Below are 26,285 nucleotides of genomic sequence, written 5' to 3'. Positions count from 1 at the left end.
GAACGTCCTTAAAAATCATACAGGTGTACGCTCCAACAAGTACCTACAGAGATGAAGATATTGAACATTTCTACGAAGACATAACAACAGCTATGGAAGAAAAGAAATCAAAATTAACGCTAATAATCGGGGACTTCAATGCCAAAGTAGGAGAACAACTATATAAAGAAGAAGACAAAGTAGGACACCATGGATACGGCAAAAGAAATGATAGAAGACTCACATTGATGAATTACTTGGAGGAGAAGCAACTATATGCAATGAATACATTCTTTAAGAAAAATACCCTAAAGAAAATGGACATGGATTAGTCCCAATGGTGAAACTAAAAACGAAATTGATTATATTCTTTCAACGCAAAAATCCATGGTTAAAGACGCAACAACCCTAAATCGCAAGTAGATTTGAAACAAGAAAGAAAATGGATAATAATCAGAAATTAGACATGGAAAAGCTAAAACAAGAAAAACAGACGTACCAAGTGAGAATAAAGGAAATATTGCCGACCAAGGAAGATATATTACACAAACATATCGATGAAATAAACATGATATTTACTAAAACTCTAATGAAAGTGGGTAAAGAAATAGCACAGACAACAACAACAAAAAGAAAGTTTCATATCCCAGGAAACAAAGATTCTTATGAACACAAGAAGAACATTACTAGAACAAGGGGACAGAAATAAAATGGAATACAAAGAAATAAACAAAACTATTAGAAAAAATATCAAGGAGTGTAAACAGAAAGTACAGGAAGAAAAGATAGAGAAAACAATTGAAAAAAATAGAAACATGAAGTGCTTAAAGCAGAACCTGGGAAACATACAAATTAATAGCATAAAGAACAAAGAAGGAGTGGAGACCAACAATATAAAAAAAATTTTACAGATAACGCCGAATATTATACAAATCTCTATAAAACAGAACAAAAACCAACCCAAGAAATCCGTAATCAGTTACAACTGAAAATAAAGAACGTTAACTCTGACCTACAACCAGAAATCAGTAAAAATGAAATAAAAAAGGCACTCAAAGAAATGAAGAATAACAAATCTCTTTACCTTTAAAATGCAATTTGATTTTTGTCGGTAGCTATCAAAGCATAGCACACGATAGCACTCTAATCAAAAGCTATTGAACTTTACCTTTACCGTCGAGTTGATATAAACTTTATTTAAAAAATTGATTTTGCGCGCGTAACTAAAATTCAAAATCGCCGGTCGCTTTAAGCGTTGTTTCTAAGAGAATGGTTCATTCTACAAAAAAAAGTGCTAATAAACATTTTTGTTCAAAATTATCTCGGCTACATTTCTTGTTTGAAACATTTTTTCTACGACGTACATATTCTTGGTAAATCGATGTTTTTTCTTTCACCCCATGGGAGTAGTGTTTTAGGGGGAAGCCCAGGGGTAGGAATGGTAAACTTTTTTTAATTTTTTAGGGTCCCAAAATTGACATTCTCAGCCAAATTCAGCTTGTTCGTATTATTTTTAGAAGTTCAGTGAAATTTTCGTCTCTGACGACTAGACTATAAAGAAATATTAGAATATTTATATATAATTAAAATTATATAGATCATACAATAGAGTTCATACAATAGATCACTAAAATAGGAATTTATACATTTAAACTTTAAAGGTGCCGCCGATAGAAATGATAGAACCGCTATTGCGCATTGCGAGTGCAAACGTCAATTTAAAATTTGAATCTTGCAGGTTATGTCAACGGTTGGTTTTTGTATATAAGAAAAAATAAACACTTTTTAGAATAATGAACGACACAGTTGAACTCCTTAGTTCTATGTCACCTAAAATACGAAATAAACTAAAACCAGGTGAACAACAATTCAGAAGAGGTAAGTATTTTAATACATAATCTATCCAACCCCTAAGTATTGTTGATTATAATATGGTTTTTTTAGTTCATGGTGTTTCAATTTTGGCTTTAAAGAAAAATATTCGACGAAGTTCTTTATACGAAAAATCAAATCCTATAATGAGTAATCAAAATTTGTATCTAGTAGAACGTAGAAGTAGTTCAGAATCCTTTGAAGAAATTGAAAAGACAACACTTGGTGACACAGGTAGGTACAGATTATCAGTAAATTGTACACAAATCATATAAAGTTATTTCAGGCATGTTCTATTTATTATAATTTTTCACACAGCTGACAAATTGTAAACTACGTATATGACATATTCTAAATCATAAAATAGTTGTGTAATCTTTTTATCTGTCTGCTTTTTAGGTAGGAGTATAAAATTGATATCATTTGAGGATAATTTTTGCATTCTTGTCTATCGTACTATTAATATAATAATGTTTATTAAGTAATTGACATACCTATAGCTAATAATATATACACTAATAAAAAAATATGTTTACTCATTTACAACAAACATTTTATTTCCAAAGTATAAATAGTAATGCAATAAACAACTAATACTATATTATTAAGACAATTGGTAGTCTATACAAGTATTGCTTCATTTTGCTGTAAATATCTTACTGTTTCAGTAGAAGTCTATTGTAAAAAATCAGATGGCTTTGAAATAAATCATGCCTGATAGGTGTCTACAAAGAAATTAACCTGTGCTATATGTAATGTCTTTTAATCAATATTGTGGTATCAATTTTTGTTCATTTTTATATAAATCTCAAAAGTTTCACATTTTTCATGTTTTACATAAAGCATGTAATTGCCATTATATTTCAAATACTACTGTAATAATTCCTAATAGTGCTCATTTTCCTCATCCTCATTTTATTGTATCTTTACAATTGATGTGTTTTTAACTATAGTTCCCCATTTTTTTTTACTCGCTATTACCAAAGCATATAGAAGGACAGTTCAAATGGGCGGTTTGGTCACGGTTGTGACTGCATAAACTCAAACCTTGGCCGTCAACTTAAAACCATCATGAATGATGTAGTTAGGGGGAAGTGGGAAATGAGTATGAATGGGGCAATTTATTTAACTTATGCATCTATGTGTAATCAAATTTGGTTTTTCGTAGGTTTGTTCCAACACTATGAAAAACCGTCACATAACTTTTTATTATACTGTTATGAATTAAAAAATTTCAAAATTTTTCAACCAAAAATTTAATTTTCTCATAACTTTTTAGACAATTTTGACTTCAGTTCTTTAATTTGCAAGATTTTCATTCCACCAGGGTAACTTCCCGTTGAAATTCCTCACAGCGCTTAATATCATATCTTTAAGATATGACAATGAAATTGTATGGCGGTCACAACTACGTTCAATGTATGCATTATCGTCCCTTTAATCTTACTTACATCTTACCTAAATAATATTCCAGGTCTGCTTGACATGCTTCCCAATTTGTTTTACCAACCAGTCTTCTGTGTTAAGGTCTTGATTTTGCTTCTTTAGATGGGTCCTGATAGTTTCTTCTTTAAGTTTTTTCTCGGGGACGCGGGTGAGGACCATGGGGCGCTTGTGCATATTATTTGGAACAATTATATTTAAGTTTACTCCCTCCCACGGGCCCGCAATAGTTTTCACCACATCGTCACTTCACATTCACACAGTCGTCCATTTTTTTTATACTCGTTAACACAGTTCACCCACAGGGTCCCTTCGCTAAACCATGTTTTATGGAACTGCAGTTCATTTTGACCTCAGATAGGAGCCTCGTCTAGTGCTTGCCCCAGTTTGTTAATGATCAAATTAGCTTGAGCAGGATCTAATCGAGTATCAGGATAGTGTCTGTGTGCTACCACCATTCTAAATACTTTTGTCAGGGTGCTTTATGACCTAGTCTGCTCGTTAGAGCACCTTGGTTTCTTAGCAACTCTGTTATGAGGGGGTGATGGTATTCTCCCGAAGTCTCTTTTTATCGTTGGGTGTTGCTGATTTGGATTTCTTAGTATTTGCTTTGGTATATATCCCAGCAGCCATTTTTGCCCTTTTCTTATCTTCCTTTGTTGAGCTCTAGTGAGACGTTATTTGAGACTTATTTATTTATTTTTTAATTTAAAAATCCGAAATTATACTTCACAATTCCGAATTTTCAAATTGTAAAAAATAATTCTTTGGTGTATGTACTAAAAAGCAATTCTAGCGTACTAACAAGATCAGGAATTGTTTTTTGATCGAAACACCTTACAATTTTTTGAGCTTTATCTCCCGGTGATTGACTTTTAATTAATTTAGTTTATAAGAAGAGAGTTTTAATTATATTATTTGTAGATTTGTACATATTTCAATTAAAAATTTTAATCATAATATTTTTTCTAAAAAGATTCATTTGTTAAAAGTAAAAATGATATTATTTTCTTTAAAAAATTTTATAAAACGCAAAAATTTAATCCTATTCTTCGACCACGCGGCATCTACATATAAAAATATCTAAAGTTGCATTTGTTGTCCCACTCTTTCATATTTTAGAAGCAATAATAGCGCTGACATGGCCGCTCCCTAGTGGTACTAAAATCTTGATCCACGTGTCACTGTCATTCTGTTCTTTTTCATAATGTGCGATCAACCTTTGCGGACGCTCAAAAATAACAGTGAAACATCCTTCTATATGCGTCTATATTTTTATCCTTTATCTCTCTCTCCAACTGTTTAGTGATTTATTCTTTTTGATTCCATAATGGACCTTTCCAATGTCTTTCAAGTTTAGAAGAAAGACTCAGATAATACAGACAGAATATATAGAATTATATTGATCTTTTATTTCACTACTGGCTATCTGAATATGCTGATGTTAATGATTCTTTAACCAGTATATTTGTAACTGTAGAAGCCACCTGGTTGGTGAGTGCATCTGAATCAGTCCATTTTTAAAATAAATAATTGCCACAGATATATTTATTCCCAGCATCTGTTTCAGGGAAAGGTCCTGCAACCTGTATTATCAATAGTTACTCCCTCCATAGTACTACCACATTCTACTGTTTCTGCTTTGGGTGCTCTCATTTTACCAACTGGACCATTTCCCACTGCACACTCTTTTGCATTGTATTTGTAACACCTTACTTTTAGGTATGATCTGTTGTAGCTTAGATTTCCAAGCTTTTAACACCTAGTTGCATGCACTCATATCTTGCTAAGTCAGTCTTACATATTTATGCTTCCAATCCAAAAACATGTCCAAAGGATTTTTTCATCAATATTTTTTTAATTTTATTTTCAAATTCATTTTCAAACATGTTTCTAATATTCTCAGGCAGAACATTAAAACATTTTATTGCCCAATACCCTGGCCATTTTGGCACCTTTTTAAACAACAATATGCTGGTACAGTAAGAATTCCCTATCTTTCATAAGCCTGCCGGCAGGCATCCCTAAATTCCACACCAACAAGGACCCTCACTGCAGACCAAATACTCTGTGAGTGTCAGCTAAAGATGTTATCATTTCATATTTCAACTTTTTCCTCTTCTTTTATTGTTGTTTGGCATTTATTACACACTGCTGTTAGTAAATAATGTGAGGAATCATCAGTACTATGTACATAAGCTAAGGAAACTGTTAATTTGGAGTTTATCTTTTGATGTTGATCATTCCTGAATTGAAATTTTATCAGAATGAGCTGTTACACCATTACTGGACACAATATGGATTAAGTATATGTGAATCATTGCATAAGCCAAAAGGAATAACTGTAAATTGCCAAAGAGCTGATCCTATCAAGAATGTGACCTTCCCTTGATCATCTGATTCATTTCCTATTAGCCAATATCTACTTTTTAAGTTGAGGATAAAAAATCTCACTCATACATTGGGTTAACATAAAAGAGAATTAGAACTGTTGTCTCTTCTACCACATACTTCTTCTTATATGTAAATTCATGTGCTACTGGCTTCTAATGAACGCAAACATCTGATAATTTGTAGGAGTGTTTGTCAAATATCATATTGTTAAATTTTAGGTTCCAAACAGCAGGAACCAGTGAAAAATCCACCTAAATCATCCAGCACTGATGACGACTCTATTGTAGTAATTTCTGACAGTGCTTCAGAATCTGCATCTGCGGATGAATTAAAAGAAAATGTCAAATGTTTGGAATTGGGAGATATTAAGACTGAAGGTGCCTATGAGCTCCCGCAAGAAAAAATACAAGCCATATCAAACTGGCTTGAACAAGTAAATATAAGAAACAATAAAAGTAGCTCTACTGTATATACTGAACTGTCAACTATAAATGGTAGTAACTCAAGTACATCTTGTATGAATTTTATAGCTAAAACAGAGTATAATGCAGTCAATTCTACATTTTCACAGGGATGTAATAAAAAGTTTGATGAGATGTTTGCAAGGAAGGATAAAGTAAAGGTATGCATGACCATAACATTTCGTTCATTAAAGTTTCTATGCCAAGAAAAAAAAAACCAACTACTAAATTATTAAATGCCTTAGAAAAAAAAAGTTTCATAAATAAAACTTGTTACATTAATGTTTTTTTAATATATTAAAGTAGTAATAATATGATTTGTTTTTAATATTAAAATTTTCAAGATAAATAGATTGTCATAATCTTTTGAATCTCATTAATCAGCTTTAATTTTTAATTAGGTTTTAAAAGTATACTGTGTGATCTTGTATTCCACTTTTGTCGATTTATAAATCTTATGACTGGATAACATAATTCGTGAGATTTGCCTCTCAAAAATGTAGAATGACATTTAATCCTGTTAAGATTTAAAATGTTGTCGGTTTTATTTTGAATTTGAATTTTGTCAAAAAACTGTCAAACTTGAAGCACGGTTTTTTGAAGAAAATCTTAACAATTTGTCGATTTTGTCCATCGAAAGTAGGAGAGAGGTTCTGTCAAACTTATTTGAAGTTGAGGGTTGAGGCTATCTTCGGTTTCCGTGATTGGCTTTTGTGGAGAGAGGTTGTATTACAATAGTTCTTTTCCTATCTTTATAAACTTTAATTTAATTTTTAGTTGTATATAAATAATTTTTATTGTTTAAAATCAATTGGAAAAAAAAAGATTTAAAGAGGTTTAATAATGGGGGATAGCACAGGGGGGGTTGGTCCTCCTAGTGTTGAGATGGTAATAAGTAAGAGAGATGATTCAGATATAGAATGTAATATAAATTTAGACAAAACATTTGTAGGAAATAATGATAATTCGGAGACCACTAATCAACATGAGAGTAAAAAAGACAAAAAACAGTATTCTTATCAGTATACCGACACTGGCCCATTTGAGGTCTATATGGAATCAAAAAACAATAACGTCGGAAATTATAGTTTTTTAAAGCTAGCAAAATATATACATGATAAGAAAATTGAGAATATACAAAAAATTCATAAAAAGGGTAAAAACCGAATTAGCGTTATTTTTAAGAAATGGGAATGTGCTAATAAATTTGTTTCAAATATAGAGATTAAAAATGATGGATATGAACTCTTTATTCCTGCTAATAAAGTAACTTGTAGGGGTGTAGTAAATAATGTTGATGCAAGTATTTCTGATGTTGAATTAATTAGTTTTTCGGGTACATCCTCAGTAAATATTAAAATTTTGGAGGTAAGACGTTTTAAAAGAAAATCAAAATATGATTCAGGCAAATACATAAATACAGAGACAGTTGCTTTTACCTTTTCAGGAAAACAAATTCCAAAAGAGGTTTCTATATATGGGATTCCCTTTAGGGTAAAGCCATATATGATTCCGGTGGTTCAATGCTATCATTGTTTTCGTTTTGGCCATACAAAAAATCAATGCAGAGGGGATAAAAAATGTAAAAATTGTGCTGATAAAGCACATGAAGGTGAATGTATGATGAAATGTCTCCATTGTAGTAGTAATTTTCATGTAAGTACTTTTAAAGAGTGTCCTGAATATGTCAGACAACAGAATATTAAAGCTGTTATGTCATTAGATAATCTCTCTTATTTTGAGGCAAGTGAAAGGTATCCATATGTCTCCAATAAAAAGATATCAAAAGAAAATACATTTAGAGTAAGCCAGGACGAATTTCCACCTCTATCAAATCAGGTTAATATACCTGACAGAATTCCAATTAATGAGCGATGGATAGAAAATATTCGAAGTAACCCAGAACAGTGGTTTAGCAAAAAAACAGAAAATAGCGGGAACAAAAATAAAAGAAAAATTAACGAGTCAAATAAAACTTATGACAGAGAGCTTCACAATCAGAATTTAATATCTCCAAATGGCAGATTTGAAGAGGGAACCTTCTCTGTTAGTTCTAAAATTCCTATCCCTGGATGTTCACGTACAGAACAACTAGAGAGGGAAACGGAAAAAATATTGAATGAAATACTAAAAAAACTGAATTGGAGACATAAGGAAGACCTAATCACCTACTTGAACAAGCTAATTACACATGAAACTTCAACAAATAGAAAATTATTAGATCTAGATGGATCCCAAGAATCCATACATCCTACAATGGAACATAAAAAGTTTAAACAGTAATTATAATAGTTTAAAGATTTTTATACACGATTTTAACCCTAAAGTAATATTATTAAATGAAACATGGTTAAAAATAAATCATCATTTTTATTTAAGAGGGTATAAAATACATCGATTGGATAGATTAGATGGTTATGGTGGTATTGCTACTGCTGTTGATAATAGTTTGGATCATAAAGTAGTATATACTTATAACAATAATAATAGTAAAATTCAAATTTTAGCAGTTAAAATAATTGATTGGGACATAACAATAATTAATATTTATATTCATCCTGGGGCAAAAATAGATTTAAATGGATGGGTTGGGCGAATAGAAAAAATCAGAGGCAATAAAATTATAATGGGTGATCTGAATGCACATAATGCACTTTGGGGAAGTCAGGTAACTACTAATGCTAATGGAAGAATAATTGCTGACTCTCTAGAGGATTTGGATCTAGTTTGTTGCAATGATGGAAGATCCACACGGATTACACTCCCAGGTCAGAATGCTTCAGCAGTAGATCTAACACTAATCTCCTCGGAAATAGTGAACAGATGTCAATGGGATGTGTTAGAGGACTCGGGTGGTAGTGATCATTTCCCAACGATGTGTAAAATCCAGACACAAATTCAACATACATCTATCCAAAAAAGTTACAAAAGAAACATTAAAAATGCCAATTGGGAAAAATACTGTTCAAAAATAGAAGAACTAATGAAAAGTGGGTGTAAAGAATATAGCACCTTTACGCAAATTATGGAGAAGGTGAGTGATGAAGAAATACCCTTTTTGGAAACAAAAAAGCACACAGGAAAAAAGAAAAGTCCTCCATGGTGGGACACGGAATGCTCAAATTTAATTAAAATGAGGAAAGAAAAAATCAAAAAATACAAAGAAGATGCAAGTACAGATAATTATATAGAAATCAAAAAAATCTTTGCCTATAGTAAAAAAATATTTAAAAATAAAAAAAGAAATAGTTTTAGATGCTTTTGTAATGGACTAAACAGGGACACTCCTCTAGCAGAAATATGGCGAACTGTTAAACAGTTCTCCACATATCAAAATGCAATAATTCCTGCCAAACTTCCCAGCAAACACATAGCTTTGGATATATTAAATAAATTGGGAATTGATATAACAGATCCAGAATTTACTGTTATCCAATCCAATGACAATGTGGAGGACATTTCCAGAGAGGAAATAATAAGTGTCATTAAAAAAAAGGATAAGGCTACTGGCTTAGATCTAATAACATATAGTATGATTGGCAGACTTCCTCAGGTAGCATTAGAATCACTGTCAATAATATTTAATCAAATAATGAACAGAAAAGCTGGATTTCCACAAGAATGGAAAAACACTCTTGTTATTCCTTTCTTAAAACCCTATAAAGATCCATTATGTGCAGACAACTATAGAAATATTGCCCTAGAGTCATGTGTGGGCAAAATACTCCAAAATATAATTAAATTAAGAATTGAACAAATAATTGAAAAAAATTGTATATTGAATCCAAAACAGTTAGGATTTAGAAGAAATAAAGGGTGTAACGATAATTTAGCTTTAACAATAAATTATATTAGAACAGGATTTAGTAAAAATTTAAATACAATCGCAATTTTTTTGGATATTAGTAGGGCATATGATACTGTCAATACGTTTTTGCTATATAAATATCTAATAAAGTATGGTATTCCAACAACCTATACAAACCTAATTATGCAATTCTTGCTCAATAGAAATATTTATATTAAAGATAAATCAAACAATATACTAGGCCCAATCCAAGCATCAACTGGATTGCCACAAGGGTCTCCTCTCAGTCCAATATTGTTTAATTTGTACTCTAAGTCTTTACATGATTTAACCAAACCTGAAATGGAGTGCTTCCAATATGCAGATGATTTTGTAATTCTGGTACAAGGGTCAGATATATATAAATCAATTAATTGCTTAAATACTTACTTACAAAAATTACAGGAGTGGTTTGAAACACACAACTTTAAAATCTCAGCACATAAATCAAAAGCAATAATATTTAGAAAAAGAGCTCAAGCTTATAACTTCCCCCACCTTATGTACCAAAACATGGAAATCCCATGGAAAAATGAAATAAAGTATCTGGGGTTCCATCTACAGTGTAACTTGAATATGACAATTCAAATAAATGATATGATAGCTAAAGCAAACAAAGGAATTAATGTTATGAGAGCAATTTGTGGTACAAAATGGGGATCTGACCCAAACATTCTTTTAAGCTTATACAAAGGGATAGTAAGATCTCATTTAGATTATGCAGCCAATCTTTTAAATCCTTGCAGTAAAAGTCTGATGATGAAGTTGGAACAAGTACAAAATGTGGCCTTAAAGATTATAACAGGTTGTCTACGTTCTACACCAATTTTAATATTACAAGCGGAATGTTCAGTATCCACACTAAAAGTTAGAAGGGAAATATTGGCTCATAAGTATATATTGAAACAAATGTCTGAAAAAAATAAAATAGTAATAAGAAGTTTAAATAAGTTAAATGAAGCTATAAACGCAAATAACCAATTTTGGAAGAATAAAGCTATACCAGACTACTCATTAGCATATACGGACATACTCAAAAAATCAAAAAATATAATCCGATACAAAATTAATCCCATATATGAAGTAGAAAGAAAAATTCTTTTGTATCCTATTACAATTAATAGCCTAGAATATGAAAAATATGAAATTGAATCTAATGAAATGTTTTTAGCAAAATATGGTGGAATATATAGTAATCATACCTATGTATATACAGATGGATCTATCGACCCACAAACAAACCAATCTGGATTTGGAATTTATATACCACAGATTAATTACAAATTTTCATCAAGGCTCCATAATTACACACAAATCTGTACAACTGAAATGATAGCTATATATAAAGCTATCTCTGTGTGCATTGAGAAGGGGATCATGAAAGCAGTTATCTTTGCGGATTCAAAAAGTGCTTTATCCAAAATTTCCAGTCTCAAATGGGATCAAATGGATTACGTAACCATAATGACCAAAAAACTATTGGTAGAAGCTAATAATATGGGATTCTCGATAGGAATAGAATGGGTACCTGGACATCAGGGGATTAAAGGTAATGAGGTAGCTGATAGGCTGGCGAATATTGGGAGAGAATTAAGAGTACCATATAATATAAAAAATGTTAGTACAGATATCTTTTGCGTTACAAAAAAAGACATTTTAACACAGTTCTACAATGAATGGCATTCCCAAATTAAACATAAAGATCCAAACTATTGCAGATTGCAGTGTGATTTCCCCATAAAACCATGGTATGCCAAATGTGGGTATATGGGCAGAAATACCATAACAAATATTAATCGTTTACGTAGTGGACATTGCAAAACTCCTTGCTATCTCTACAAAATAGGTAAAACGGAAACACCTATATGTGAATGCGGAACCATTGGAACAGTGATCCATATCTTCTTTGAATGTCCCATAAACAAACACAAAAATATGGATCTGTATTTAGAACTAATAAAAGCAGGAATAGAGAGTCCAATATCTTTACATAGTATTCTATATAAACCCTCTGAGAAAGTTATAAAAATAATTATTAAATTCATCAAATTTTTTCAAATCGATCTATAAAAATTTTTTTTTTTTTTTTATACTTGTCAAAATAACAAAATAAATCTAGAAAATACTGGAAATATCCTAACATACAAAAATGTACGTCCTTAAAATCCTTAATCCTAACCGAAGGTAGCATTACCCATATACCTAATGTGACAATGTTTGGAAGCTACCCCCAAACGAGAAAAGTCTAATCTAACCTTAAATGAAGAAGATAAACAAATGGAAAAGCTAATCTTTCAGTATCACCCAGTTGTCAATTAGCAGTAAACAGTAACCTTAAATGAAGAAGATAAACAAATAATGGAAAAGCTGATCTTTCAGTATCACCCAGTTGTCAATTAGCAGTAAACAGTAACCTTAAATGAAGAAAATAAATAAATGGAGAAGCTCATCTTTCAGTATCACCCAGTTGTCAATTAGCAGTAAAAAGTAACCTTAAGGCTGTTTTAGCAGTTCAAGCCAACTGCGATTTGAAATGGGCGTATCACTTACTTTTCTACACTGCTTACGCGAGACCATCTTTACTCAGTGCCGCCGGCCGACGGGTAGTTTAATGACAACAAATACATTATTCTCCATTCAAATTAGTTTTAACACGAACTAACTGACCGTACGTTCATGAGATTTGACGTCACGAAGGCGATAACGATGAAACTAAGCCCAATGATGAGTAACACGTTTCACTATTAGATTTCAGTATTTTTTAGCAATTTTCTTTAAAGTTGGAACACGCTTTTCTCGATTATTACTGGACACAGAAAGGTGAAACAAAAATTAGCGATTACAGAAAAAAAAACTCTTTCGAGTGATGGGCGTAAAAAGTTTGGTTATAATAGAACGTTAAACAGTATACTCCAATTTTTCAACAGAAGTTTCAAAAAAATAAAAAAAGTAAAACCATCAGTTTAAAGGCAACATAATTTTGAATAACGTGTCCAAATTTCGAGACATTTTGTCAGTAAATAACAGAGAAAACACTGTCCCTAGGTTTTGATGCACCGATAAAACAGCCTTAAATGAAGAAGATAAACAAATGAAAAAGCTGATCTTTCAGTATCACCCAGTTGTCAATTAGCAGTAAAGTAAACAGAAGTAGAAATTTATCCCTGGTTGTGCATTGCCTAGAGCAAGACGAGCATAACCTTACATGTACTGGGTAAATGATTATATAATCGAAACCCAAAAACAAACGAAGAAGAAGAAGAATAAAATGTTGTCAGTTGGTAACATAACCTAAAAACAGAAATTTTTCCTTAAAATAATAGAATAGCAAAGAATATAGAGCGTCTATATTCTTTGATAATAGTGTTGTTTTTATCTGTAAAAGAAATATTTGAAGAAACAAATAATCGAAAATGTTGTAGTACATCAGATATTCAATAAATATTTGGTAAATGTAAAAAGTCAAAGGACAAGAATATGAGTTTTTTTCCTACAGTGGTCTTTACTAAATAATAGAAAAATGGTTATTCCAACACCTCTTTGTCACAAAGATAGTAAATTTCAAGACCTGTTTCGAGCCATTGAAAAGTTAGAGAAAGAGAAAATACCAATTTTTAATGTGTGTGTAAATTATCCTGACAATGATAATGTATCATGTGGTTTTCTGAAGAGAGACAATAAATTACTTGTTTTTGGTGAAAACAATACTTTACATATAATGTCTTTAGATAGCTATGGAAAGACATATAATAGTTCAACATTTAGACATCATTCTGCCCGAATTTATAGTGTAGATATATCTCAAGACAATATTACACTTGTATCAGGTTCTGCAGATAGAACTATATGTATATATGATTTAAACAGTAAAATTTTAATCAAAAAGTGTACAGGTCATCTAGGAGCTATTGTCTGTGTTAAAATTAGTGAATGTTGCAGATTTGTAGCTAGTGGAAGTAAAGATTGCACAGTAAGACTTTGGCAGTTAGACAATGGAAAACTATTAAGAATATTCTGTAATCCTAAAGGCAGTGTCATAAGTGTGTCATTCCACCCCAATAGTAAATACTTAGTAGCAGGTTCTGAGGATGGAAAAATTTATTTGTGGTGTCTAATGAAAGCAATGTGTATATGTGTGCTGGGCACAGGTATTTCCCCAATTTTTAACTTGTCTTTTAGTCCTTGCGGTAAAATATTAGTTGGTGCAAGTGGAAAAAGTATCATGATGTGGCATTTAGTGACTTCTAAAGTTGTGGCTGAACTAACATTGAACAATTCCGATATTGTAAGACTCGTTTGGAACAGAGAAGGCAGTGAAATTGGTGCTACAAGTTTAGATGGGACAGTTGGTATATGGAATATATCTAGTATTTACAAAAATTTTAATAATACTCTAGTGATAAAACCTGCTGTGATTCATACTACTAATTCAAAAATTTTTAGTATGGACTTTGCATTTGGTACATATGGTATTTTAAGAACACAAACTGTATAAAACACTGAATTGTATAAATTGTGATTGTTTTTAATTTATTTTTGTGTATACAATAAAATTATGTATTGATTTTTTTATACTGACTTGCCTATGTTTTTTAAAAAGGATTAAAAACAAAATACAATACAAAAAAGGATTAACAAAACACAAACAAATAATCTTAGAGTGTTTAGTGATACTACTGGCATTTCAGCTTAAATAGTTGTTCAATTAATTATCCAATTAATAAACATGATCTGAATGCATCTTTCAGTTGGTTGTGGGTTGTAATCTTGTTGTGTACCACGGTTCGTAGACTTACTACGGTTGCCTCTTCCGACTGGGGTGGGGATGCTTGAGTTACGTCACCAGAGTACACAAGAATACAAAACCCATTTATTCGCGATTGAAACTGAATGTAGAGGGCAGGTCGATTGCAGTGTTGATTGATTGAAGGGGAAGAATTACGTCACAAGAGTACAGTTTCGGGCTTAATGTTCATTGGTTAGGCGGAAGAGGCAACCGTAGTAAGTCTACGAACCGTGGTTGTGTACAACATTTTTCTATTAAAAAGATATTTTTTTATTTGTCAGATTGGTACTGGTGCAACGAAATATAGGCATTCAAATATTCTAAGTAACTTCTCAGAAACAATGAATTTAACTGTATGTAACAACAAGACATTTACTTAACACATACAATATTAAATGGTTAAGAACAAAAGATAAGTTGAGATTGCTATGTAGCCTGACGATCATGAAAAATAATATCCTAATATTTAATATATTATGTTCTTCTTCAAGTGCCATACTCTTCCAACGTGTGTACCTTTAAGTGCAATTTTTATTTTATATATAATTACCACATATTTTATTCAGGTTGACGAAACTGCAAGCATTATATCAGATGATGTTGTGAATGATTCTTTGAAGAATGTAATCATAGATGATTCATTTGAGATAGTCAATGTTAGTTTAAGAACTCGTTTGAAAACAGAAAAAGAATGTGGATTAAAGAATGAAACAAATAATGAAGAGAAAGTGGAAAGTGAATCCACTAAAGAAGAAAATAAAGAAATATCAGAGCAAGTGATGGAAAATGATTTTGTAGTAATAAATAATGAACAATGCAAAGACAATTCTGCTGATTTGTCAAATAAATCAGGTAAATATTTTATATATTTAATGTTTTATTAGCAACATTTTATTTCATCATATTACTATGAGTGTTTTTTTCTGAATTTTGTCCTTTAAATCTTGTTTTACTTCAACATTTTGTTCTAGTCCCAGTATTTACTTATATACTTCTTTTCCCAACAGTAAATTAAAAGTTAGATTGGTGTCTTCCATCAAAGTTTACACAAACTTCTCTACATATTGAGAAGCACATCCATGATCTTCTGGTGATGTGAAAAATCAGCTGGTGATGTGAAAAACCCCTGTTACACTAGGGTAGAAAATCAATTTTATGTTTTGTTTAATGCTGGCGTATTCTCCTGCTGAGAAACTCAGGGCCTTAGCCGTTGACTTTAAGACCAGGTTCTGGAGAAGGTTGATTTTTGTAGCAACCTTTTCCTTGTACCTAACAGTGGTATTTATATGTTAGTGATTGGTGTAATATGACTCCAAGATATTTAGGTCCCAAGATCCCATATATGTTCCAAGTGGTGTTCCAGATATGTTCAGTTTTACATCTGCAAGGTGGTTATTGAGATGTAAAGCACACACTTGGGTTTTAGTGTACACACAGTAGCTAGCGTAGGGTAGGCCAAACCCTGAAGTTGTCTGTCCTTTACTGAAACTGTAGAAGAGTAGCACAGGCTACCATAATCCAGTGTAAAGGTTGTATTAAATTGGACTTAAATTAGTGTTATTGACAATTAAAATATGAAAATAAAAAACATCTTTTTTAATTTTTCTCTCGTTGTATTTCATCATCATCGTCTTTGTCTCGACAATCCTTTGTAGATCCTAACCTGCTCCAAGATTCGTTGCTATTATGTTTGGTTTCTAGCGACCTTTTGCCATCTTCTTATTTTTAATACCCTTAAGTCAGTATCAACTGCATCTAACCACCTAATTCAAGGTCAGTATATGCTTCCACTTCCTATAGGTTTTAACTTTTAAGCAATTGTCTTGTTTTACATTCACGTTATGTGTCCTTCTTTGCTATTTAGAATACCTATTTATGTCTCTCAGTTTCTTCCTGTTATGTCCTTCACTTTCCTGTACGTTGTAGTTTATGTTTGAAACACATTTTTAGGTAGTCTGTTCGCACATGAAAAAAATGCTGCGAAAATACTGGACGAACTCTATGGCACGTCGTGGAGGGTCAACAAAGATTTGGTTTTATCTAAAACGGAACCAAGAAAAAAAATTAAGAAACCTAGTCTCAAAACTGCTGTTGTGGCTTCAGAGAGGTAAGTATCAATTTTAACTTTCTATTTCTGCTGGCCAGATGGCCAGAAAATTGTAGTGGTCTACAAGCTAAATAAAATAGATTGTCCCACATATGCCACCAATTCATTATTACTTTATTTGTTTTTAGCAAACCTAAGGCTTCACTTTTCTACAAAAACCCATACTTGGATTCGGAAAAATCCAAGTCACAGAAACTTCTCAGCACTCTAAATCAATCGAGGATAAAAGAAACGGCAAAGTCGCCGTGGTTGAACCGTTTTAAGGTATTGTGTGATTCTGATACAAATTCAGAAAACTCCCCCGCTCCACTCCGCCCAATACATCTCCAATTTGACGACTCAAGCGATGAAGAAACTTCAAAATACTTCAAAAACAACACAAAATCGAGAAAAAGCTTATCGGATAAAGAAAATATAGCTGGAGGAAACAATAAGAAGAAAACCGATAGTTCAAGCAATTCCGACAAAAATACGCGCACAAACAAATCAAAAGCTTTAATAAATAGTACAGAGAAATCTCAAAGCAGTAGAACCGATAGTTCAAGCAATTCCGACGAAAATGCGCGCACAAATAAAGCAACAGCTTTAAAAAATAGTACGGAGAAATCTCAAAGCAGTAGTGTGACCAGTTCTTTTGAAAAAATTCAATTTGTGACTACGAGAAAACCTGTTAACAATAGTACAAATAAAGAAATTAGACAAGACATCAATTTCACATCAAATATTATAAGTTCAGACGAAGATTTGCCCAAAAACATAAAACCAAAGGTGGGCGGTAAAGTGAAACCAACAGTGAGGAAAAAACAACAAATCAGTAGTAGCAGTAGTAGTACTAGTAACGACAGTGATATAGTAAAAACGAAGACTGACAAGAAGACTGGTAAAAAAGTAACACCAAATATAGAAGAAAGCAGTAGTAGTATTTCCAGTGACAAAGAATGGGAGATGGAAGTTAGCAAAATACAACGAAAAGTTAAGACAAAAGACGAACCTTACAGTTTTTTGGCTTCGTTATCAGGTATGTACTTTTTGACTTGATAATGTTTTACTAAACTAGAAAACACTTTTTTATACCTCGATAGTAATGTAGCTCTTGTCACAGTTCTTTTTCAGTACCCCATTTCTTTCTAACACATGTAGTAGATACTGACAAAAAAATTGTATCTCCGTGATAATTTCTCAAAGAAAACCAAAATATTTCATCATACTTGCCATTTAGAATTGCTAAGGGCCCTGTTATACTAGGGCTAATGCCGTCGGGAGTAGATTATACGAACGACATTGCCGTCGGAGAGTCCTCCTTATCCCGAAGGCAAGCGTTGCTAGCGCGCAGTTCACGCGTTGCACAGAGCGAGCTATTTATACGTAGCGCTGTCAACGCCGACAAAGTGATCTCAAGGTGGCGCAACTACAGTCACGTATAACTTGGAAATTATGCGCCCTGTTTTCCGCATCATCAACGCGATGGCATTAGCGCTCATATAAAAACCGAAAGAATATTCGAATTAAAACTGTCGCTCCGCGCGCGATCATGTCTTAAAATGCTCACGAGACGCGTAGTGTAAAAGTTGTCCGTTAAATCCAGGACAGGATTTACGGCATTGTACTTATAACTTGGAATATTTTATAGTGATTATTTACCAGGCGTGTAAGTCTCAAAATGACTCATTTTTTGTGAACTTTGCCGAAAAAGTAAAAAAAAAAACACAAAATGTAATGTTTTCTTTGGTGGAAACTATTAAAAGTGCACAAAAATCAAGGAATACAGTATAAATCAAAAAAAGTAATAGAATAACCAAAAAAAAAATTACATGAAGAGCCAACAAAAATATGTAAATGTCTTAGTCATAGTCAAAACCTAATTAAAAAATAATAAATAGTGATTTTTACTATTAAATTGTGTAAAAATATATAATATAATAATAAAATTGTATGTACTTTCGAAATCGTTGCCACTTTTAACCTTTAACAGGTCTAGAAATTTTATTTGAAATATTTAATCGAATCTAACGTAACTAAACCTAACCCATAGACATAATACAAATAAACCGACTGTTGTAATACAAGCCCGTTTCCCCAGTGCCACAGAGAACACTGACGCAAAGCAGTCCCTGCATCTCTTTCTAATGGGCGGGGTTTATCGACCACGTGATCTAATTGACCAATGGGAAAGTCACCTAGTAAACACGGACCATTAAAACGAGATGCAGGGACTGTCTTGGGTCAATTTACAACAGACCGACAAACCCAGGAAATAAAAAAGGTTCTATTTATAAATATACAGATATACATATATATATATATATATATATATATATATATATATATATATATATATATATATATATATATATATATATATATATATATATATATATATATATATATATAGTATCCTAACATCGTTCAATAGCTTTCAGTAAGCTTGGATTCTCAGTTCACTTAAGTCTTGACTCATATCCGAAATGTCTTTAATAAAAGGATGAAATAGCTGGTATCCTTTCATTTATTTTCCAACTTTTGACCGATAACCCTCCACTCTCACAGTGAATATATAATATGTATTTTATTATGTCTGTTTTTTTTTCAGCCAATGTACCTATCTCCAAATGCGACATGTCCGCTCGCTTGTTCAGAAATAACTTCAAAGCCTACAAGGAGCAACTAGTAAAAAAGCTATTCCATCTCTTCAACGAAAAGATTTTTGACAACGTGCTTCCTCAAGACATGCAGATTGAATGGAACGACAGGATGAGGAGCTCGGCGGGATTTTGTTACTGTAAGAAAATCACCAGGAGAACCGGGGCTATCGAGAGATCAGCCAGAATAGCTTTGTCTACAAAAGTTTTGGATACAGCGGATAGATTGAGAGATACTTTGATCCATGAGATGTGCCATGCTGCCACGTGGATTGTGAATTGTGTTTCAGATGGTCATGGAGATTACTGGAAGTCTTGGTACGTCCTTGATGAGAATTCGTAGAAATAAACTTAATTTCGTATTGTAAAAAACAAATTTTCAATTCCCTACATATCGCTTCTAAAATACAATTTTGTGAATTTTGAAAACGACCTTCTATATGTAATTCTAAACGTCAAAATAAAGTGATTATATTTTTGTCTTCATTTAATACTTATTTTTTTAGGGCTTTCAAAGCGATGAAAACGTTTCCCGAATTGCCGAATATCAAACGATGCCACAATTATGTCATAAATACTAAATATACCTATAGATGTACAACATGCGGTTACAGGTAAATGATAAAACTAATGAGAGTACTGAATATAAACACATATCGTTCCTCTATTTTTTTCTCGTTTGATCGAGTTTTTAATAGTCGAAGATACTTTTTTCTTCAATCATTGTTTTAAGAATTACAGAAAAGTAGAAATCAAAAGATTAAATCAGTTTATGGTTAAAATAAAAACAGTGAAAGTTTTTGTTTAAAATCTCGTAAGTACTGTTTACAGTTCACTTTCGTATTAAGTAGTGTAAACTTTTGTTGCTAGTATTTTTTAATGGTAAATTTTGGGTAATTGTACAATAATTTTGAGGGGTTTATAAGCCACGATCTAGAAGTATTTCTTATCGACGCGTAAAAAGATTATAATTATATATTATAAGAATTTGATTAGTATCACGATCGTTAAAATCGATAAAATTTAACTATATAATATACAATTATTTGTAATGTTTCTTTAGGTGTTTCAAAAAAAAATTATAATAAAAATCTTTCAATTTTGGTAGCATATTTTCCCACAGTTCTCTATCTTTCAGTGGCGGCTTTTGGGGGTAGGCAGGATAGGCCGGGCCTACCCAATAATTTTAAGAGCTTTAAAATTGAAAAACATATATTCAAAAATTATGTTAATGCATGTAAATAACTTTTAAATATACTAAATCACTCAATACATTAGCGTCCGTTAAAACAACTAGGTTATTATATTACCACAGAAAGCATCGAATCGTAGGTATTCAGGCATTTTAAATATCATTAATAGGCCCGATCGGAACTGGCCGACCCAGCTCACATAAGATCCCCGTACAAAAAGCGTTTGAAGATAAGCAACTTGCCGGACAACGATTTATATTGTCGTGTTTATGCTTGCTGTTTAGGCACCAGACGATCGGGCCTACGTCGACCATCGTTGTCACTTGTAACGTAATTATCGAATTGTAATATAAATTTTCTTTTAAATTATGATAAAAAAATATGTAACGTAATCTATAATTGTAACATATTTTTAAACAAACAACATAATTGCAAACAAGTGCACGGTTGCCCAAATAAATTTAAAAAGTTCGTAAAATTCGAAGAAAAAAAATCACATTTGCATGATTTCTATATCGCCTGATTGTATGCAACTTATATATGTGAGATTGTTTTATAACTGATACATAAAAATGAGTTTTTATGACGCTTTACCAGGTTGCAGTAATAGTAATGTTGATAGTGAGTGTTTGGACATTGTTGTTTCAGTATTGGAATCGCCATTATCTAGAAGAACTGAAATTGATAGAAAAAAAATTATTATGAATGAAAGGCCTACTCTAACATTGCGTATTGACCAAAAAGATGGGAAAAAGGTGCGTACTTTTAATTGCTCTTGGTATGATATCTACAAATGGTTGTCTGGAAGTATTACGAAAAACAGACTTTATTGTTGACCGTGTTCGTTATTTTCTAATAAGAAATGTGTATGGAATTGTGAAGGATACTTTGATTTAAAAAATATGTCTGCCTCCTTAAAAAAACATTCCAGTTGCAAGGAACATTTAAGTAATTTCCTGTCCTTTAAGGATGTACAGAAGAGGGCGTTTTCTGTTCGCGATTTGCTAGATGAAAAATCAAAAATCGCAAAAATTAGATACAACGCAGAAGTTAAAATGAACGGAGAAGTCATTAAAAAATTACTTATGGGGGGGGGGGGGTCATGACCCCGTCACTGATTACATATAGCTATATCTAATTTGCTGGCTTGGCCTACCCAAAATTTTGCCACACCAGCCGCCACTGCTATCTTTATCAATATTTTCTAATAAAATACCTTTTGCGGTCCATACCGCAAACTAACTTCTCTATTCGATATAAATAACTGTCCTTGCACTTGATAGTAATAGGAATAAGTTCTTTTTAAATGCAATTAACCGTCCATTAGTTGGTAAAATTTATTTTTTTTTGTTCAATATCTTCTTTAGGCGTAAGTTCTCCTATCAGGACTAACTGTCCTGATAGTTCGAAACATTTTTTTAGCTTTGGGTTTGTTCGCAATTCCATATTCTGTAAATTTATTTCCACACAACGTTGGATTCAATATTGCTTCCACAGTTTTAGTTCTGTCTTGTTTTTTCTCGTAATTTACATATTTTACTGAAATTACTAGACGTTAACCATTGCTGAAGTTCTATATACTAAGCAGCACTGTTATTTTGAACCGTTGTATTATTAAAAATCTGGGATATTTTTTTGTAAATTTTTTAAAAATTACTGTTTTTTTTTTCGTTTGAAGTCTTCATCGACAACTGAACTAACTCTTCTGCATTTAGGACATCGTTAATATTAATATATTAATTATTAATATTAATAAATTTTATATATTACATATATACATTAATATATTTTTTTTTGTTTTTTTTTTGTTTCTTGTATCCATCTTTTACATTTTTTTTTTCGAGCCAATAAATTTTGGTAATGACCAGTTGCACTTTTGATATATTTTGTTATATATTATTTAACTTATTTCCCCGTGAATTATATGATACTGTTGCCGTCAAACACCTTTACTGATAGCCACTTCTCTTGGTGTGATTTACACGTTTACCTCCAACAAATTTTGCAATAACAGAATTGAGGCTTTCGGCGTTATTATTGGTGTTTGTGTCTAAATTTTGTTTTTACAAAAATAAGCGGCACAATTTTTGTGATCGCCGAACACGTGATACGCAGTGTTTTCAATATCTTGTTTTGTTGTTGTTTTTTCAGAACTGTTCAAATTTTAATGCAAAAACTGTTTTTTTTTCAGTATCGGACGACACTCCAAATCCTTGGACATTGAACGGAAGCGATGCGGCTATTGCTACGGAAAATTCGAAATCCTAATCAATAAAACCAACAAGAAAGGTGAAACCAAATCGGTAGCCGCTACCCCTAAGAAGGAAGCTACTGGATTTGCGTTGTTCGTCAAAGAAAATTATGGAATTTACAAAACTACCGATAGAAAGCACGGAGACGTAATGAAAATACTGGGCCAAAAGTTTCAAATGATGAAAGTCGATATCAAATTATAAGTCGATTGGTTGAACATTATTTTATGGGTTACTTTTCAAAACTTGTTTTTGGAAACAGTTGACTTCCAACTAGTCATAGTTTTCCTTGACTTTTGTCCCAATTAGAAAAGTCTCAGATTCTTATTTGAGTAGTCGTGAACCGTCATATATATAGCTTTCATATATCAATTAACAAGTGATGTTATTGTATCCAAGTTTTAACGTTATCTTATCGTACTATTTAGTACTAAGTTATATATTAAACATTCGTTATTTGAGAAAGATCCATCAATAAAATGAAGAAATTGTTTTAGTAATTTCGAAACTTTGGATCCTAGATCCGATTCGGTTAATCCGATTCATTGAGTTTCTGAATATAATGTTGCAGTGGATATAGTAGAGTACATGGCGACTCTATTGCAACGCATGTAGCGTGATAATCGTTAATGTTGTTTATTAAAAACAATTGGAGAAATCAATTCCATAAGTATCTTGAAATCGGATCAACATAGGGAACTGTTTATGTCAACTCTAACCTTTTTCTTTTACCGAACCATAGTACTCAATGAGTTTTTTATCCACAAATAACATTGACTTCTAACAAAATGCTGGTTTTGTTGACAAAACATAAAATTTGGTGAGTAGAAATCGGTTTTGAAAATATTTTATGTAGAGGTGGTTAATTAGGAGATTCAAATGTTGAAATTCGAAGGTTGGATCTAAGTCACTACAAAGATTCGTACCTGTGAGTCAGATTACTGCATCGTAAAGTTGCAAGGAACATTGCATAAGAAAATGCTATTTAATTCGATAATCAGTAATGTGGTTTATTAAAACGAATTGAAGATACTCTAAGTATCACGAAATGGAAGCATCTTAGAAAACCGTGTTACTCAACTCTAACCTTTCTCTTGTACCATATCAACTGACTTGGTTTTCAAGAGTTTTTCCCCGCAAATGAAACTTGCATGCCACAAAGACTTGTTTTGTTGACGAAACAATTATTTAGAAGCGAGTTGAATATGAACCAACCATTACTTAACTTGTTAAACTGTTTGTTCGGGCTGTTAGGCAGTTGTCTTCTGAGATTTCGCCAACACTAGGGGTTGGCATCATCTGGAGATGTTACTGCTTGGCTTGTAACCTAAAAATGACGCCGCGTTGTACTACGGAGGCAATATTTATATTTCCCACTCGCCTCCCCTCCACTGGTTTCAGCTTGAGGGGGCGTGTCGTCGTTTGCAGTAGCTTTTCTTTCTTCGTGTTTGCTACTACAAAGGACGACACGCCCCCTCAAGCCGAAACTAGTGGAGGGGTGGGAAATATAAATATTGCCTTCGTAGTACAACGCGGCGTCATTTTCAGGTTACTAGCGAAGCAGTAACATCTCCAGAAGATGCCAACCTCTAGTGTTGGCGAAACGTCGAGAACTAATCTCAGAAGACAACGGCCTAACAGCCCGAACAAACAGTTCATTTCAGATCTCATTGCAAATTCTAAGCATTACTTCCGTCCCTAATTCTCCCATTTCTTTGAGTGTTTCAGCTGTTACTCCATCTTCTCCTTCTGGTTTTCTGAATATTAGGTTTTTAATTGCAGCCTCAATTTCTGATTTCAATATTTGAGGTTCTTTTTAATAACTTCTTTTCTCTGTATTATTGTCTGGGTCATAACTCATAGACAATTAATTTTTTACGAAAAATTGCATCGTTTTAAAAATACGCTCAATAATAAAACAATTAGCAAAAAGCTAATACTCTTTTAAATGTACCTGTTTTGTAACATGTTCTAAATATGTAATACGAAGATTGTTCTGTAAATTATTAAAATAAAACAAAAGGTAATTTTCTATAAAAAAAAAATATTTCATTACTTTTCTTGTAGTTCCCCGTAGCTTATAGTTAATTAAACTTACATTTTTACATAAATTTAAAAATGGGCGAATACATTGATAACAGGTTACCAATCAAAAAGTGGCCGCAAATAGTTTTAATTCAATTAATGGTAATTACAGTACCTGGCCAAATTATTAGGTCAAGCAAGGAAAAATTTACTATATGAAGTTATTACTCTCATGATTATGAATATATTTGAAAAAAATTACTGTTTTGTTCTTTTTTGTGAATATTAACTCTTAGGTAATTAAACTGTACTAAAAAAGTTAACAAAAAACTTTTATTTATTAAAAAAGTATAATTTTTACAAAGTAGGAATAAATTTAATATTTTGTATGTCCGTCTTTGGCTGCTAAAAGAGCTTGAACACGTCGAGGCATGCTCTCGATACTAATCCATAAGGACCAATATGTTGTCCTTTTTTTCCGTTACCTATTTTAGCATTGAGGGTGCACAGACTTGTATAATGTTAGTGTTCATCGGTGACGTATTTATTTGTAACAAGAGGATTCTATCGTGGCAGCCATAGCTCAGTGGCTATGTTACTGGCTTAAGAAGCTGGAGGGCCCGGGTTCGTATCCCGACACCGACAAAATTTTCAATTTCTAATTTAACTGAGCTGCCACCGTGCTTCGGAGGGCACGTAAAGACTGCGCGACCTAAAAGCGTTAACACTAGACCTTAGCCAGAAGGTTACACGAACTTTACTTTTTTTTTCTATCGTTCACTGGTATGAAGTTGTTGACATGTTTGGCTATACTTTTATGTGTGATAATTCCGACTATATTTTGATATTTACCTTTTTTGATCCTGAATAGTATACTCTGTATTCTTCTATGTCACAATAACTTGAGTCAGGCCACCTCATTTCGCTTGTGCCCATTATTGCTATTTTCATGCGTTCCATTTCTTTGATTGCACATTGGATTTCTCCTGATTGAGCCATAGTCCTAACGTTCCAAGTGGATATTTTCTTCAGACAATTCGTGTGGACATTTCACAGGGATTTTGCATATTAACGACCCGGCAGGCCGTGTTTATGGGAATCGCCTCTCTTGTCGGATCTTGGTCTCCGATGTCCATGATCAGTGAGCGAGTTTGTGTTGTGTTGTACAGCCATTATGATTGTACTAGAGATGTCCATAGGGATCTTTAATATAGTGATTTCTCGTTGCCTTCTATATTCTTATGCCATTGACCAATCCACTGATTCTTCCGCCTTTGGGGCTGGTTT

At 32.4% G+C, this 26,285-nt stretch overlaps 1 protein-coding gene across 1 annotated transcript; it reads left to right on the top strand.

The window, feature by feature from the left end:
* Positions 1–1,709: 1,709 nt before the first annotated feature.
* On the top strand, positions 1,710–26,285 carry LOC140432791 (uncharacterized). Its single transcript, XM_072520902.1, has 9 exons — positions 1,710–1,857; positions 1,924–2,085; positions 5,907–6,310; positions 15,349–15,634; positions 16,733–16,889; positions 17,018–17,907; positions 19,480–19,846; positions 20,035–20,142; positions 22,913–26,285. Exons 1-9 carry the CDS (start codon positions 1,773–1,775, stop codon positions 23,175–23,177), a joined length of 2,724 nt encoding a protein of 907 aa, XP_072377003.1. The 5' UTR covers positions 1,710–1,772; the 3' UTR covers positions 23,178–26,285.

Source organism: Diabrotica undecimpunctata, chromosome 1 (genome assembly GCF_040954645.1).
Source record: "Diabrotica undecimpunctata isolate CICGRU chromosome 1, icDiaUnde3, whole genome shotgun sequence".
In the NCBI taxonomy this organism is placed as follows: Eukaryota; Metazoa; Arthropoda; class Insecta; order Coleoptera; family Chrysomelidae; genus Diabrotica; species Diabrotica undecimpunctata.
The sequence above is the reverse complement of the archived record's forward strand: the minus strand, read 5'-3'. Positions and strand labels throughout refer to the sequence as shown.